General features: G+C 47.5%; 1 protein-coding gene across 7 annotated transcripts in view; it reads right to left on the reverse strand.

Annotated features, from left to right (window-relative positions):
• Nucleotides 1–12,015, reverse strand: part of NAV1 (neuron navigator 1) — a gene marked incomplete at its 5' end in the record, with an annotated part of 175,319 nt that overhangs the window by 9,221 nt on the left and 154,083 nt on the right. For all 7 annotated transcript variants that reach the window (XM_080824032.1, XM_080824031.1, XM_080824026.1 and 4 more), the window contains 8 exons: nt 1,062–1,297; nt 1,688–1,847; nt 2,083–2,178; nt 2,349–2,446; nt 2,737–2,905; nt 2,998–3,190; nt 3,432–3,628; nt 7,065–7,186. In XM_080824032.1, coding sequence (XP_080680158.1) covers nt 1,062–1,297; nt 1,688–1,847; nt 2,083–2,178; nt 2,349–2,446; nt 2,737–2,905; nt 2,998–3,190; nt 3,432–3,628; nt 7,065–7,186 — 1,271 coding nt within the window. The remainder of the gene's footprint in view (nt 1–1,061; nt 1,298–1,687; nt 1,848–2,082; nt 2,179–2,348; nt 2,447–2,736; nt 2,906–2,997; nt 3,191–3,431; nt 3,629–7,064; nt 7,187–12,015) is intronic.

A 12,015-nucleotide genomic window follows, 5' to 3' on the forward strand; every position in this document is an offset into this window, starting at 1 on the left:
GTTCAATGTGTCTGAACATTTGACTGTAGAACTAGACTATTGAGGACTGATAAACAGTGGTCCCAAAGGCTCTAAGGCAACTGTTTCTTGTTTTTGTTTTTTGTTTTTTTTAAGATTTTATATATTTATTTGAGAGAGAGTTAGAGAAAGTATAAGCCAGAGGGAGAGGCAGAAGCAAACTCCCCACTGAGCAGGAAGCCCAATTCGGGGCTTGATCTCAGGACCCTGGGATCATGACCTGAGCCAAAGGCAGATGCTTAACTGACTGAGCCACCCAGGCACCCTAAGGGAATGGTCTTAAGCAGTGGCTCCTAAATCCCTAAAGGACAGGGACCATATCCTATTTCCTAAAGGGATTTTCACTGGGCTGGTATTATGAACCACTCCAATGGATAAGCCTCCCTCTGCTGGAGCAACCCCAGAGCATCAGGGTGTGCTCAAGAAACATCCAGATTTGGCAGGGGACAGCAGAATGTGTCACATGTGGCGCATTTGGGTGGCTCAGTGGGTCAAAGTCTCTGCCTTCAGCTCAGGTCATGATCCCAGGGTCCTGGGATCGAGCCCCACATCGGGCTTTCTGCTCAGCAGGGACCCTGCTTCCCCCTCTCTCTCTGCCTGCCTCTCTGCCTACTTGTCATCTCTGTCTGTCAAATAAATAAATAAAATCTTTAAAAAAAAAAAAAAAGATTGTGTCACATATAATTCTGAGTTCTTCTCCCCTGAAAGCCCAAAGTCAGAGTAATACTGAAAAGAAAGGTAGAGGGAAGAAGTAAACAAAGGGACGGGATTTTCAGGGTCGGCAGAAAGCGAGTTGGAAAAAAGAATGTCGTTCAGTCAATGATCAGCATAAGGGAAAGGCGCATAGCAGAGGCAAGGGGAAGTGTGGAGAAAGAAGGGAAGGGAAAAGTCTGGAAAGAATCTGGGGCAGCGGAGGGACTGGAAAAGGGAAATGCAATGGGGAGGGGAGGAAAGGTAACAGAAGGGGCGGAAAGGGGCCTGGGGAAGGCCTTGGGGGAGCTGAGGCCTGAGCCAGGGCTGGCGGGGTGTCGGGAGGCAGCCACCTTGCAAGACTGCTGGTGCATGTTGAAGGTGCTGACGATGCCCTCGGTGACCTCGCGGCCGGAGCGCTCCACCAAGTACTCGGCCAGCCGGTTGGTCAGGTAGGTCTTGCCCGTGCCGCTGGGGCCCGAGAGGACGAGGCGCCGGTGCTTGAGCAGAAGGCTTATGTAGTGCTGCATCATCGGCTTGGGGACCAGTGTCTCGAACACCAGGCTGTCGACGCACTTCTCCTTCAGACCTGAACCCCCAGCCCCAGAGAGCATGAGTCACGACCGGGGCCCCGAGCATGGCCCTAGGTGCCCACTGGAAGAACCCAGGACCACGTGCCCCGTGGTTCCATAGGAATCCTCTAACCCCTATTTTTAGGGATGTGTTTGGAGTTACAGGTGTGTGGGTAGAGTGAGAAACCCAGGCTTTCTAGAAACTTCCCTGGCAATGAAATGGCCCTAGGGACAGAAGTTAGGACTGGGTCTTACTCATCTTTGTACATCTCACCTTACTTAAGTACAGTGAGCTGCAGAGCATAGCTTCTGAGTAAGTCCTTGTTGAATGAATGCATGACGGACTCTCTGTTGTGCCTCTCCCTCCCTCACCCCATACCGCTGCACCCCAAGAGACAAAGACTGACCTTTGAGGGAGACCGATATGTTGTTGACACCTCGGCGGCAGGGAGGCATGTCTGGAGGCTCCGCATCCAACACCCGCTTCACGTGGCTGATGCTGTAGCCATGGATGGACTCGGTGCTCAGTCCCAGGGTGGAGGCTGGGTCCATCTTAGAAATGTAGTCCTGATAGAAAAGAAGGAAAAAAAAAAAAAAGAATAGAGAGGAACACCAAGGTGATGCAAACCCAGAGGTACAAGCCACAGATTTCAGAGGAAAGAGAAGTCGATGGAGAAACTATGTTTTTCCTACTTAGTATTTCTCCAGGAAGCATCAAAGATCCCCAAGATCCCAATGCCTGGATGGCTCCATATCCCATGAAAGGATGAACAACCTTTGGGAGATACATGTATCCCTTTACCTTGAACACTTGGAAAACAGCTTCGTCTAGCATCTTCCAGTCCACTTTTCCACTGACCTTGCTACAGCCCAGGAAGAATTCCTGCTGTTTCAAGTCCTACATGGCCAGGCAGAAAGAAGTGTGTGAGCCTCAGTGTGGTTCCTCCAAGAAAGGGGGTTGGTCCTAAAAAGCCTTAGTGGTGGGATATTCTGGTTTTGGGGCTGTTCAGAGCCCAGATGTTCTTGGATAAAAATAATAGTGTTGCCAGGCTCCCGGAAGTTCCTTACCCCTTTGATGATGTGCTGGGGGGGCATCCGTACCACCACCCGAAGGGTCACTTCCTCCTTTGGACCACAGGTGCTGATGCCATCCATGGGTGACAGGTCTGTTGGCAATGAAAACAACTATTGGCTTTAGGGGCACCCATAGGTTTTCCTGAACCTTCCAGTCACCATCTCTTCCAAATGACTATTGACTACCAAGATGAAACTGAAACTTCAAAACCCAAAAAGCCATTAGAACAATGCTGTGTCTTGTGACATGGGGGGTGCACTTGGTTTAGCCACTGTTAACCTCCGTGACCCGAGAGGGGTGCCCCCTGAGCGAGCACAGTGGTGTACCAGGGACCCAAACCCTCTTCCTCCTGCCACCCTTATTTTTCTCCCAAACAGGTACCTGTGTCGGTGAGACTTGGGCTGGAGGAATGGGTGAGGGCAAGGCCCAGGGAGCGGCGAGGGGAGGCTAACGCAGAAGATCCGGGGACCTGCCCTGGAGTGGAGCCCGAGGAGGGGCCTGGGGCGACCTTCAGCCGGTCATTCTCGGCTTTCAGCAGGTCCACCTCCAGCTGCGGTGAGAACAGACGGGGCAGGGCCACGGAGTTGGATGGATCCCAGGGCTTGGTCTTCCCTCTGCTCAGATCTCCGCCCAGATACGCACCTGCATGTTGTGCATCGTCTCCCGAAGCTGGTCCAGCTGGTGGGCAGAGTTGAGGGCTTCCAAGCGGATGTCTGTAAGCTTCATCTCCTTCTCCCACAGCTCGGAGCGCAGTTCTGACACCTCCTTCTTCTCCGGCTCCTCCTCCTCGTTGCCATGGAACAGCCTAGTGTGGGGGACCGGGTGAGTGGGGCCCCTGGAAGAAAGTGAGAAGTGAAGCCAGGCCCCGTGGGGCAGCTCTAGAGTTACGGGGGCACACGAAGACCCTTGGTCGCTAGTCTCAGAGATAATCAGTGGTGGGAGGGAAGGTCCCAGAGGCCCCAGGAGAGACCTATAGCGTGGTGTTGTTCATCCAGAGCCAAACATGGACTTCACTGCCACCCCCAGCCAGTGGCGCATCCTTGTCCCGGGCCGGGTGGCCAGCAGACAGCACTTACTCGGTGACATCTACGCCCACAGAGGAGGAGTTGGAGGACTTGATGGAGGGCGATGCGGTCTCCGTGGAGCCGTGCTGTAGTTTAGGGGACGACGGGGCAGAGGAGTCCGGTGTGGCGATCTCCTCAATGTCAGAGTACGAGGAAGCGGACTTGGGTCCCTTTTTTATGCTGAAGGCTTTGTTGAAGGAACTTCGAAGCTAGAAAAAAGCAGATCCAAGTGGAGAGACGTCAGGGCTCCGTTCTGGGGACTGGGGGAGCACTGGTTTGGGACTTCTGAGACGGAGAGGTGTACGGGCAGGGTATCTGCTTGCTGTCATTAAGCCTCCTTCTTAAGGCTTCACTCGATACATGGAATATGCACAGAAGAGTTGCCTAGAAATTAGGGCTGAGAGAAGGTGAACTGTTCTGGCTTGCCGTTGCTGTAGTCTACAGGAACTTCTTGGGTCTGCTCTCTCCCACGGGGGAGCTATGCCCCTAAGGGGGCAGAGAGAAGCCCCTAGAGGTCACAGGGTGGCCAATATCTCAGTGATCCAATCCCACCTTCTCCAGCAGACCAATGACTGCTCAGTCTAGAGCCTTGCTCACTTTGGGTCTCAGGACCCACCCCGACCATGGCTCATCTGATCAGAATCCATTTACCTATTTACCTACTAACCAGGAACTGGCAAGATGATTCTGTGGAAATCAACGGAAGGGACTGGTATCAAGTTTTTTTTTTTTAGTGTCTCTTGTGCTCAGCACATCCCAGAATGGTGAAAATAATCAGACACAAGTGCTTTCTCCTGTTCCCACTCACATGTTCTAGAATAAGGACTCTTTCCCAGCATCTCCTCAGAATACTTGGGAGGCTATAATGCGACCGTAGGTTGTTTGACCTGTGGTGATGAGCTCGGGTGTTAGGGCTGTGAGCCAGAGATGCAAACCAAGGTCCTGGCCCGCCCGTTCTCATGCATCCATATAGCATGCACACACACACAGGGACACAGATATGGAACGGCAGCCAGAGACAGAGAGTAAAGGAGGGGTCGAAGGCTGGAGGGGACAAAAGCAATCCAGATCTTTGGGACGGTGAGAGAAAAGAAAGGGAAATTGGAGGGTACTCTTTCCAAGTGTCTCTTCTGGAACACAGGAAGGCTGTTAGGGAAGTGAGGAGAGCTGATAGTGGTGTGTGTTGGGGTGTCTACTAGGCAGGACATAAAGGAGGACCAATCTGGCTGCGATGGGGACAGGAAAGAGAGGGTATGGGTGCAGTTAGCTACTGTGTGTGTGCAGGGGATAGATTATCATGGAGGGTGAAAAGTTGACTTGCTGAAAATTGTAGAGTTCCAGTCCAGGCCTGGGACTGGAACTCAGGCTTCCTAATTTTCAACCCAGTGGTCTTCTCTGCACTGCTGCCTCATGGAAGGTGGGTGTGTATGAGACAGACAGAGAAAGAGAGAGTGTGTGTGCGTGTGCATGCATGTGTGCGCGCACAGCAAGAGATCCTATGACCACAATCTGCCCCAAGCACACATCCTGTAAGATCACAAAGACGCTGAGGGAGAGACAGCAGTGTTCTCTGTGTTGTTCTGGGTTCCCAAGGCACAGCTGTTGGCAGATGTTCACTGGTGTTATGTGCTGAAGGATTTCCTGAGTTTGGGAAACAGTGAATCAAGCAAGATGAAACAGACTCTACTGAGGGACATCTCGGAACGTTCCCATGTGGTTGTGCACTGTAGCAATGCAGGGCTTCTCAGATTTGAGGATGGCGTCCCTGTTTTAAGGAACATCGCCATACATGGCCTTGTACCCAACACATGCTGGGAAAGGCCAACCTAAAGAATCAAGTTTAAATAATTATCCTGGCATTACAGGCCCTTCCTGTCTGCGCCCCGCTCTCCTTAGAGCTCCAGCTACACTGACTTTGTCCCTGCAGAGAGCATCTCCGCACACTCTTCTAGCACAGTCCCGTTTCAGTTTAGCTTTCCTCTCCCTTGGGGGGGTCTCCCCGGCCTCCTGTAATTAGTTTCATCTACGAGCTCCTCTAGCACTCACTGGCTGAATTAGGCATTTTGGCACCATTGGATTGTCATCAGTCTCATAGGTACCATATCGGTTCTGTCTGCCCAGCAATTCTGGAGGCTTCTAGATGGTTCCAATTACAGACTCCACTTTTCACATCCTTTGTAACACCTGGAGCGATGCTGGGCTAGGTTAGTGGACCTCAGATATCTGGTCTGTAATGGAAACTCTGGGTTCATTTTCTGCTTGTCTGAGACTCTACTCTAATCCCTGAAATGTCTTTGGAAACTCCATGGAGACTCAGAGGGCTTCGGGTTTTTGGGTGGTTTGAGGGTGCCCTGGATTGGATAATAGCCTCTTCTATTTCTGGTTCATCTCCCTAGAGAGCTAAATCTTCCGGCGAGACCCTAACTGCACTGGCCTCTGGGGACTGTGGTCAAAATACTGTTCATCCTGTGATTCTCTTCCATTTGGGGCTTCTAGGTTTGAAGAACAAAAAAAGAATCAGAAAGCTCATTTTCTGGACAGGAAGACTCCAAGTGACTGCTTTTACAACAGGCTGATTTTGTAACAAGGGGAAGACGGGAGGGAATAGAATAGAATTTTGTTTCACTTTTCCATTTGGCCCCCAACCAGACCACTCCTCTGTCCTCATGTGGAGGCAGCCGCGGATGGACCATGCAGTGGAGTGTGTTAGGAACTCTGGGGTGGTTGTTACGGTTAGTTTTATGAGTGGCCACTCTTTCTTTAGGGGGAGGGAGTTGCTCTGGAAATGGGGAAGGTATGGCAAAAGGATAGAGAAAACAAGGAGAGAGGAACTGGGTCTCTTACCTCATAGACCTGGAAAAAAATAGGGATTTGAAGTCAGCATTTTGAAGGGAAAAAAAAAGAAGCAACACTTAATCACTCATTTCACACAGCTGGGACCCATCTGGGCTATACAAAGGTTTGGGGGCCAGTCTTATTGAACAGGGGACAGAGGAGCAAGAAGTTCCATTTCGGGATCCTCGCCCTACCACAGGCAGCACAGAGGCTAAAAGTGTTTTAGATCTGTCTACAGAACTTCAGAAAGGTCATCCGAAGTCAGTTTCAGGCCATCAGGAGCCAGCCGAGGGGGGAGAGGGGTTTGGGAAGGAGGGCGGTACTCTCTTTGGACTAGTCAATGGTAATATAATGGTTCCTTCTGAAGTCATACGGAAAGTTCCACAAACACCTCTCCAAAAAATTCCAAGAAACAAACTGCAGGAGCATCTAGAATGAACGGCTTTGTTCAGAAAAATCTTCTCTCCAGAGTATAGAAGGGAATGGGGAGGGGTGGGCAAGGGGCTTGATAAGGACGTTCCCTTCTGGATATTTCCTTCTGTTGCCAAATACATTTGACCTAATCCAAGGCATGGGGAGCCCAAGGAAAGCGGGTGTGCACAGGGTTGGAGGGACGGCCTCGGTACAGGTGGGGCAGGATGGGGATAACAGGGGAGTTTAGCAGACCTTGCTCTGAGCTGATGCCTGGGGCTTCGTATTCATCCGAAGGCACCCTATCTTGGTTAATTCTTGAAGGAGCTGGTCCCTATGCTGAAGCGGAAGTGACCCACCATGGCTCTACATAGTTTCTGCCCCCCAAACTTTACCTACCCAGCTCTTTTTTTTCTTCTTTTTTGCATCAGCATCCTTGCTGCTGCCAATGCTGGAATGGCTGGTGATGCTGTTGAGGCTCGAGATGCTATCCGAAGAGTTCTGTCTCTTGATCCGGAGTTCTAGGGGCCAAGTACAAGTGGGAAGAACACACACAGGGTAGATTTAAAGAAGACATGGGACTTAGGGCCAGCGTAGCTGCAGAAGGCGGAGCAGAAGGGCACCAACACCTCCTCCGTCCACATTATTCATTTTTTGGATCATTCTTTCAACATTTATTGAGGGTCAATCACGTTTCAACATAAAAAAAATGGTAACAGTAAAAAATAAGAAATGACTGCTGTTCTTAAGAAGCTTCCAGTCTAATAGGATAAACAGCAGTACACAAACTAATGAACTCAGCCTGAAGAGGTCTGAGAAGGGCTTAAAGAGAGCTGGCCCTCAATACTTTGATGGAGACATCAACCTATCATTTTATTTTATGAGACTGACCTATCATTTTATTTTAAAGTAAACTCTACCCGCAGTGTGGGACTCATCACCCCCTAGATCAAGAGCTGCACACTCCACCAACTGAGCCAGCCAGGCACCCCTCAAGCTATCATTTTTCATTATTTTCTCCAGCAATACTTGGGTGCCTGGTACTCTAAGGCCAAGTATAACTTGCCATGTGTCCTGCATTTAACCTGAATGAGCTTTTGTTATCTCATCTGACAGGTCAAAAATCTTTTCAGCACTCTGAGAAGGTTTGGAATGGCACAAAAGATGATCCACTTTTCCAGCACAGGGAAGGAAAGAATTAACCAGGGAGGAGATGTTTCACTCTTGAAAGAACAGACAGGACGATCTGGGCTAAAGGAAAAGTACATGCAAAGGCCCTGTGCAGGGCTCTGGCTCTGCTTTGGGGAACTTCGGGCAGACTGGAATGGGAGCAGTACAAGGAGCATAGCCCAAGAGGTGAGGGTGAGAATGGAAGGTAGGCTCAGGCCAGATCAGGAGAGCCCTGAAAGCCTTTTAAAGGAAATCTGCGTTTGTGCCATAGGTAATGAGCAGGAGCAGTAAGATTCTGGAGCAAAGGCAGACTATAATCAGATTTTTTAAAAAAGATTTTATTTATTTATTTGACACAGAGATTGGGAAAGAGCACAAGTAGGCAGAGAGGCAGGCAGAGGGAGAGGGAGAAGCAGGCTCTCCACTGAGCAGGGAGCTGGTTGTGGGACTTAATCCCAGGACCCTGGAATCATGACCTGAGCCGAAGATAGACGCCTAACTGACTGAGCCATCCAGGTACCCCAGATTTTTTTTCTTTTCTTTTTTTTTTTTTAAGAGAGAGAGAGAGAGCGAGAGCAGGCAGTGAGGGGAAGGGCAGAGGGAGAGGGAGAGAGAGAAAATCCTCAGGCAGGATCCCCACTGGGTGCGAAGCCCAACTCAGGATATGATCCCAGGACCCTGAGATCATGACCTGAGCCGAAATCAAGAGTTGGATGCTTAACCGACTGAGAAAACCCAGGCGCCCCAAGATAAAATCAGATTTATAAAACCTTTTCATTTTGAAATAATTACAGACTCACATAAAATTACAAAGAAATATACAGGGAAGTCCTGTGTACCTTTTGGCTAGTCTCCTCCAATATCAGCATCTTGCCTAATTGTAGGACAAAGTCAGAAGGTTGCTTTTTTCATAGAGCTTACTGTATTAACATGCAGAAAGAGGAAGTGGAGGGAAACCAGATTTAGAGGTAGGGGACCAGTGAGGTGGCTATTTGCCGTTGTCCTCCTAGAAACAAGAGCCGTTCAGTGAAGATATGGGTAGTTCCTGGTTATTTTCTCATTCTCTCCATGACCAAGAAGGCATCGTTAAACTCTAATCTTCCTTTCATATTGCTGGGAAAACAAGAACACCCAACGCTCACAAAGCACATGGACAACAGTTCGTTCAAAGATTATCAAACCAAGTTTATAATACTATAGAGTAATTCCAGTTTTTTTAAAGGTGTGGGGCGCCTGAGTGGCTCAGTGGGTTAAGTCTCTGCCTTTGGCTCAGGTCATGATCCCAGGGTCCTGGGATTGAGTCCTGCATCGGGCTCTCTGCTCGGCGGGGAGCTTGCTTCCCCCTCTCTCTCTGCCTGCCTCTCTGCCTACTTGTGATCTCTCTCTGTGTGTGTCAAATAAATAAATAAAATCTTTTTTTTTTTTTTTAAGATTTTATTTATTTATTAGTCAGAGACAGAGAGGGAGAGAGAGTAAGTGAGCACAGGCAGAGGCAGAGGGAGAAGCAGGCTCCCTGCCAAGCAAGGAGCCCGATGTGGGACTCGATCCCAGGACGCTGGGATCATGACCTGAGCCGAAGGCAGCTGCTTAACCAACTGAGCCACCCAGGTGTCCCAATAAATAAAATCTTAAAAAAAAAAAAAAGGTGTGGAAAACTCTCAGGAGAACATCTGATTTGAAGTAAAGAAATTTCCATTTGTATAACACACACACACACACACACACACATATTTGTATATGCAGAAAATTACTTTTGGAAAGACTCACAAGAAACTATTAACAGTAGTTATCTCTGGGGAGTAGGATTTGGGGAGGGGGGTTCAGGGAGAGGGATTTTTATATTTTACCAGTACCCTTTTGTATAGTTTACACAGGAGGGGCTGACACACTGTCACTGTAAAGGGCTAGACAGTAAATATTTCAGGCTTTGCAGCCACATGGTCTCTGTTATACCTAGTCAGCAATGCTGCTGTTGCATTAAAGCACCCATAGATAATAAGTAAATAATGAATGTGACTGTGATCTAGTAAAACCTTACTAAAAAACAGATGGTGAGGGCCACTTGGATGGCTCAGTCTGGTTAAGCTTCTGACTCTTGATTTCAGCTCAGGTCATGATCTCAGGGTCACGAGATCAAGCCCTGCATCTAGCTCTGCATTCTGCGCAGAGTCTGCTTGTGACTTTCTCTCTACCTCTGCCCCTCCCCCACCTCTCTCTCTCTTTCTCTCTCCAGTAAGTAAATAAATCTTTAAAAAACAAAACAAAACAGGTGGTGAGGCAGATTTGGCCAATGGGCCATGGCTTGTTAACCCCTAATTCACATTTTCCTCAGAATATGTATTGCTTTTATTATTTATTTATTTATTTTTCAAGATTTTATTTATTTATTTGACAGACAGAGATCACAAGTAGGCAGAGAGGCAGGCAGAGAGAGAGAGGGGGAAGTAGGCTCCCTGCTGAGCAGAGAGCCTGATGCGGGGCTCGATCCCAGGACCCTGGGATCATGATCTGAGCCGAAGGCAGAGGCCTCAACCCACTGAGCCACCCAGGTGCCCCTAAAAAATATACTATATAGTACTTTAAGAAGCAAAGGATGTTCTAGAATCAAATAATCTTCAGAAAGTTAGGAACCCTTTTGTGCATTTTTAATTTTGTGCTACATACACCACCTTTTCACAAATAAGATAAGGGTAGGTATCATGACTTTGAGCATTAGTTTGTTGAATGGTCTTAGAAATCCTCCTAACCAAGTTGAGTCTAGGTCACCCTGAACTGAGGAAAACACGCAAACTCATCGCAAAAGACAGAATTCATTTATTAACTTAACAAATCCATATCTAAAGAGTAAGATGCACTTGGGAAATCAGAAATAGCTTAAAATTCCAGATTCATCACTTATGAGCTGTGTTTTTTCAAGGGACTTATTTTCTCTCTTATTCTCAACTATAAAATATACTTTATAGGGCTGTTACCGGGATAAATTAATCAATACAAGTACAATCCTTAGAAAAGTACCTAGCATATGCCAAGTGCTCGGTAAGTAAGTTTTTTATTAGTGCCATGGCTGGGATACAAGGTGCAAGAGAGGGGGTAGAAGACGAAGCTGGAGAGAAATGTTTGTTTTGGATCAGGAAGAGGATAATACACCATACTAATGGGTTTGGAGCATAGTCTCTTTCCCTTTAACTTGTTCTTCTGAAATGTTTCAAGCACACAGAAATACTTAAAAGCATAGTACAATGGACACCTGTATGCCCCTCCACCTAATTTAACAGTTGTTAATATTTTGTTCCATTTACACTTGTGCATGCTCTTTCTTCCCCCACATACAAACAAGTGCGCACACACACACACATACAAGCACACACACGTACAGATATTTTCTTGAATAATTTGAAAAGAAGTGGCAGGCAACATAACACTTTGCCACTAAGTGCCTCAGGATGCATCTTCTAAGAATAAGGACATTATCCCACATCATCATCACACCTAAAAAATTAACAGTAATTCTTTTAAATTAGTATCTAGTCCATACTGAAGTTGGAATGATTTCTGATCTCAACTGACATGACTGGATGACACTGGTGTGGGGGTGGGGATGGGGGTCCATGAAGGAAGGACTGTAGCAATGCAAGACTAGTTAGGAAATTACTGTAATAATCCAGAAGAGGAGTGATAAAAACCAGAGCCAGGGTAAAGACAAGGCAGAGGAGACGGAGAGAACTGAGCATCTATCTATCTGCATGAATTATATATATAACTCAATGGCTTTATACGGTGAACCAGTGAGACATAAAAGATGACTTTTGTATTAGTGGGTTGGGTGACCAGGTAGATGATAATACCTGAAATGGGTCAAACTGCAGAAGGGAAAGTGTTGGTTTGTGTATTTGTAAGGGAGGTGGAGGGAGTGCCTTTTAATGGTGGACATGTTGAGTTAGGGACACCTATCAGGTGATCTAAGTGGGAATGTCCAAAAGTATTTGGAAATAGAGGTACAAAATTCAGGATGGGGGTACATGTTAAGAAGACAGAGATACATATTAAGAGGAGGTTGTAAAACTTACTGAGCTAGTAAATAAACTCAGCAAGTTTGCAGGATACAAGATCAATATATTAAAAAAACCTATTGTATTTCCATATACCAGTAATGAATAATCTGAAAAGGAAATTAAGAAAA

This window comes from Martes martes (assembly GCF_963455335.1).
Source record: "Martes martes genome assembly, chromosome: 15".
NCBI lineage: Eukaryota > Metazoa > Chordata > Mammalia > Carnivora > Mustelidae > Martes > Martes martes.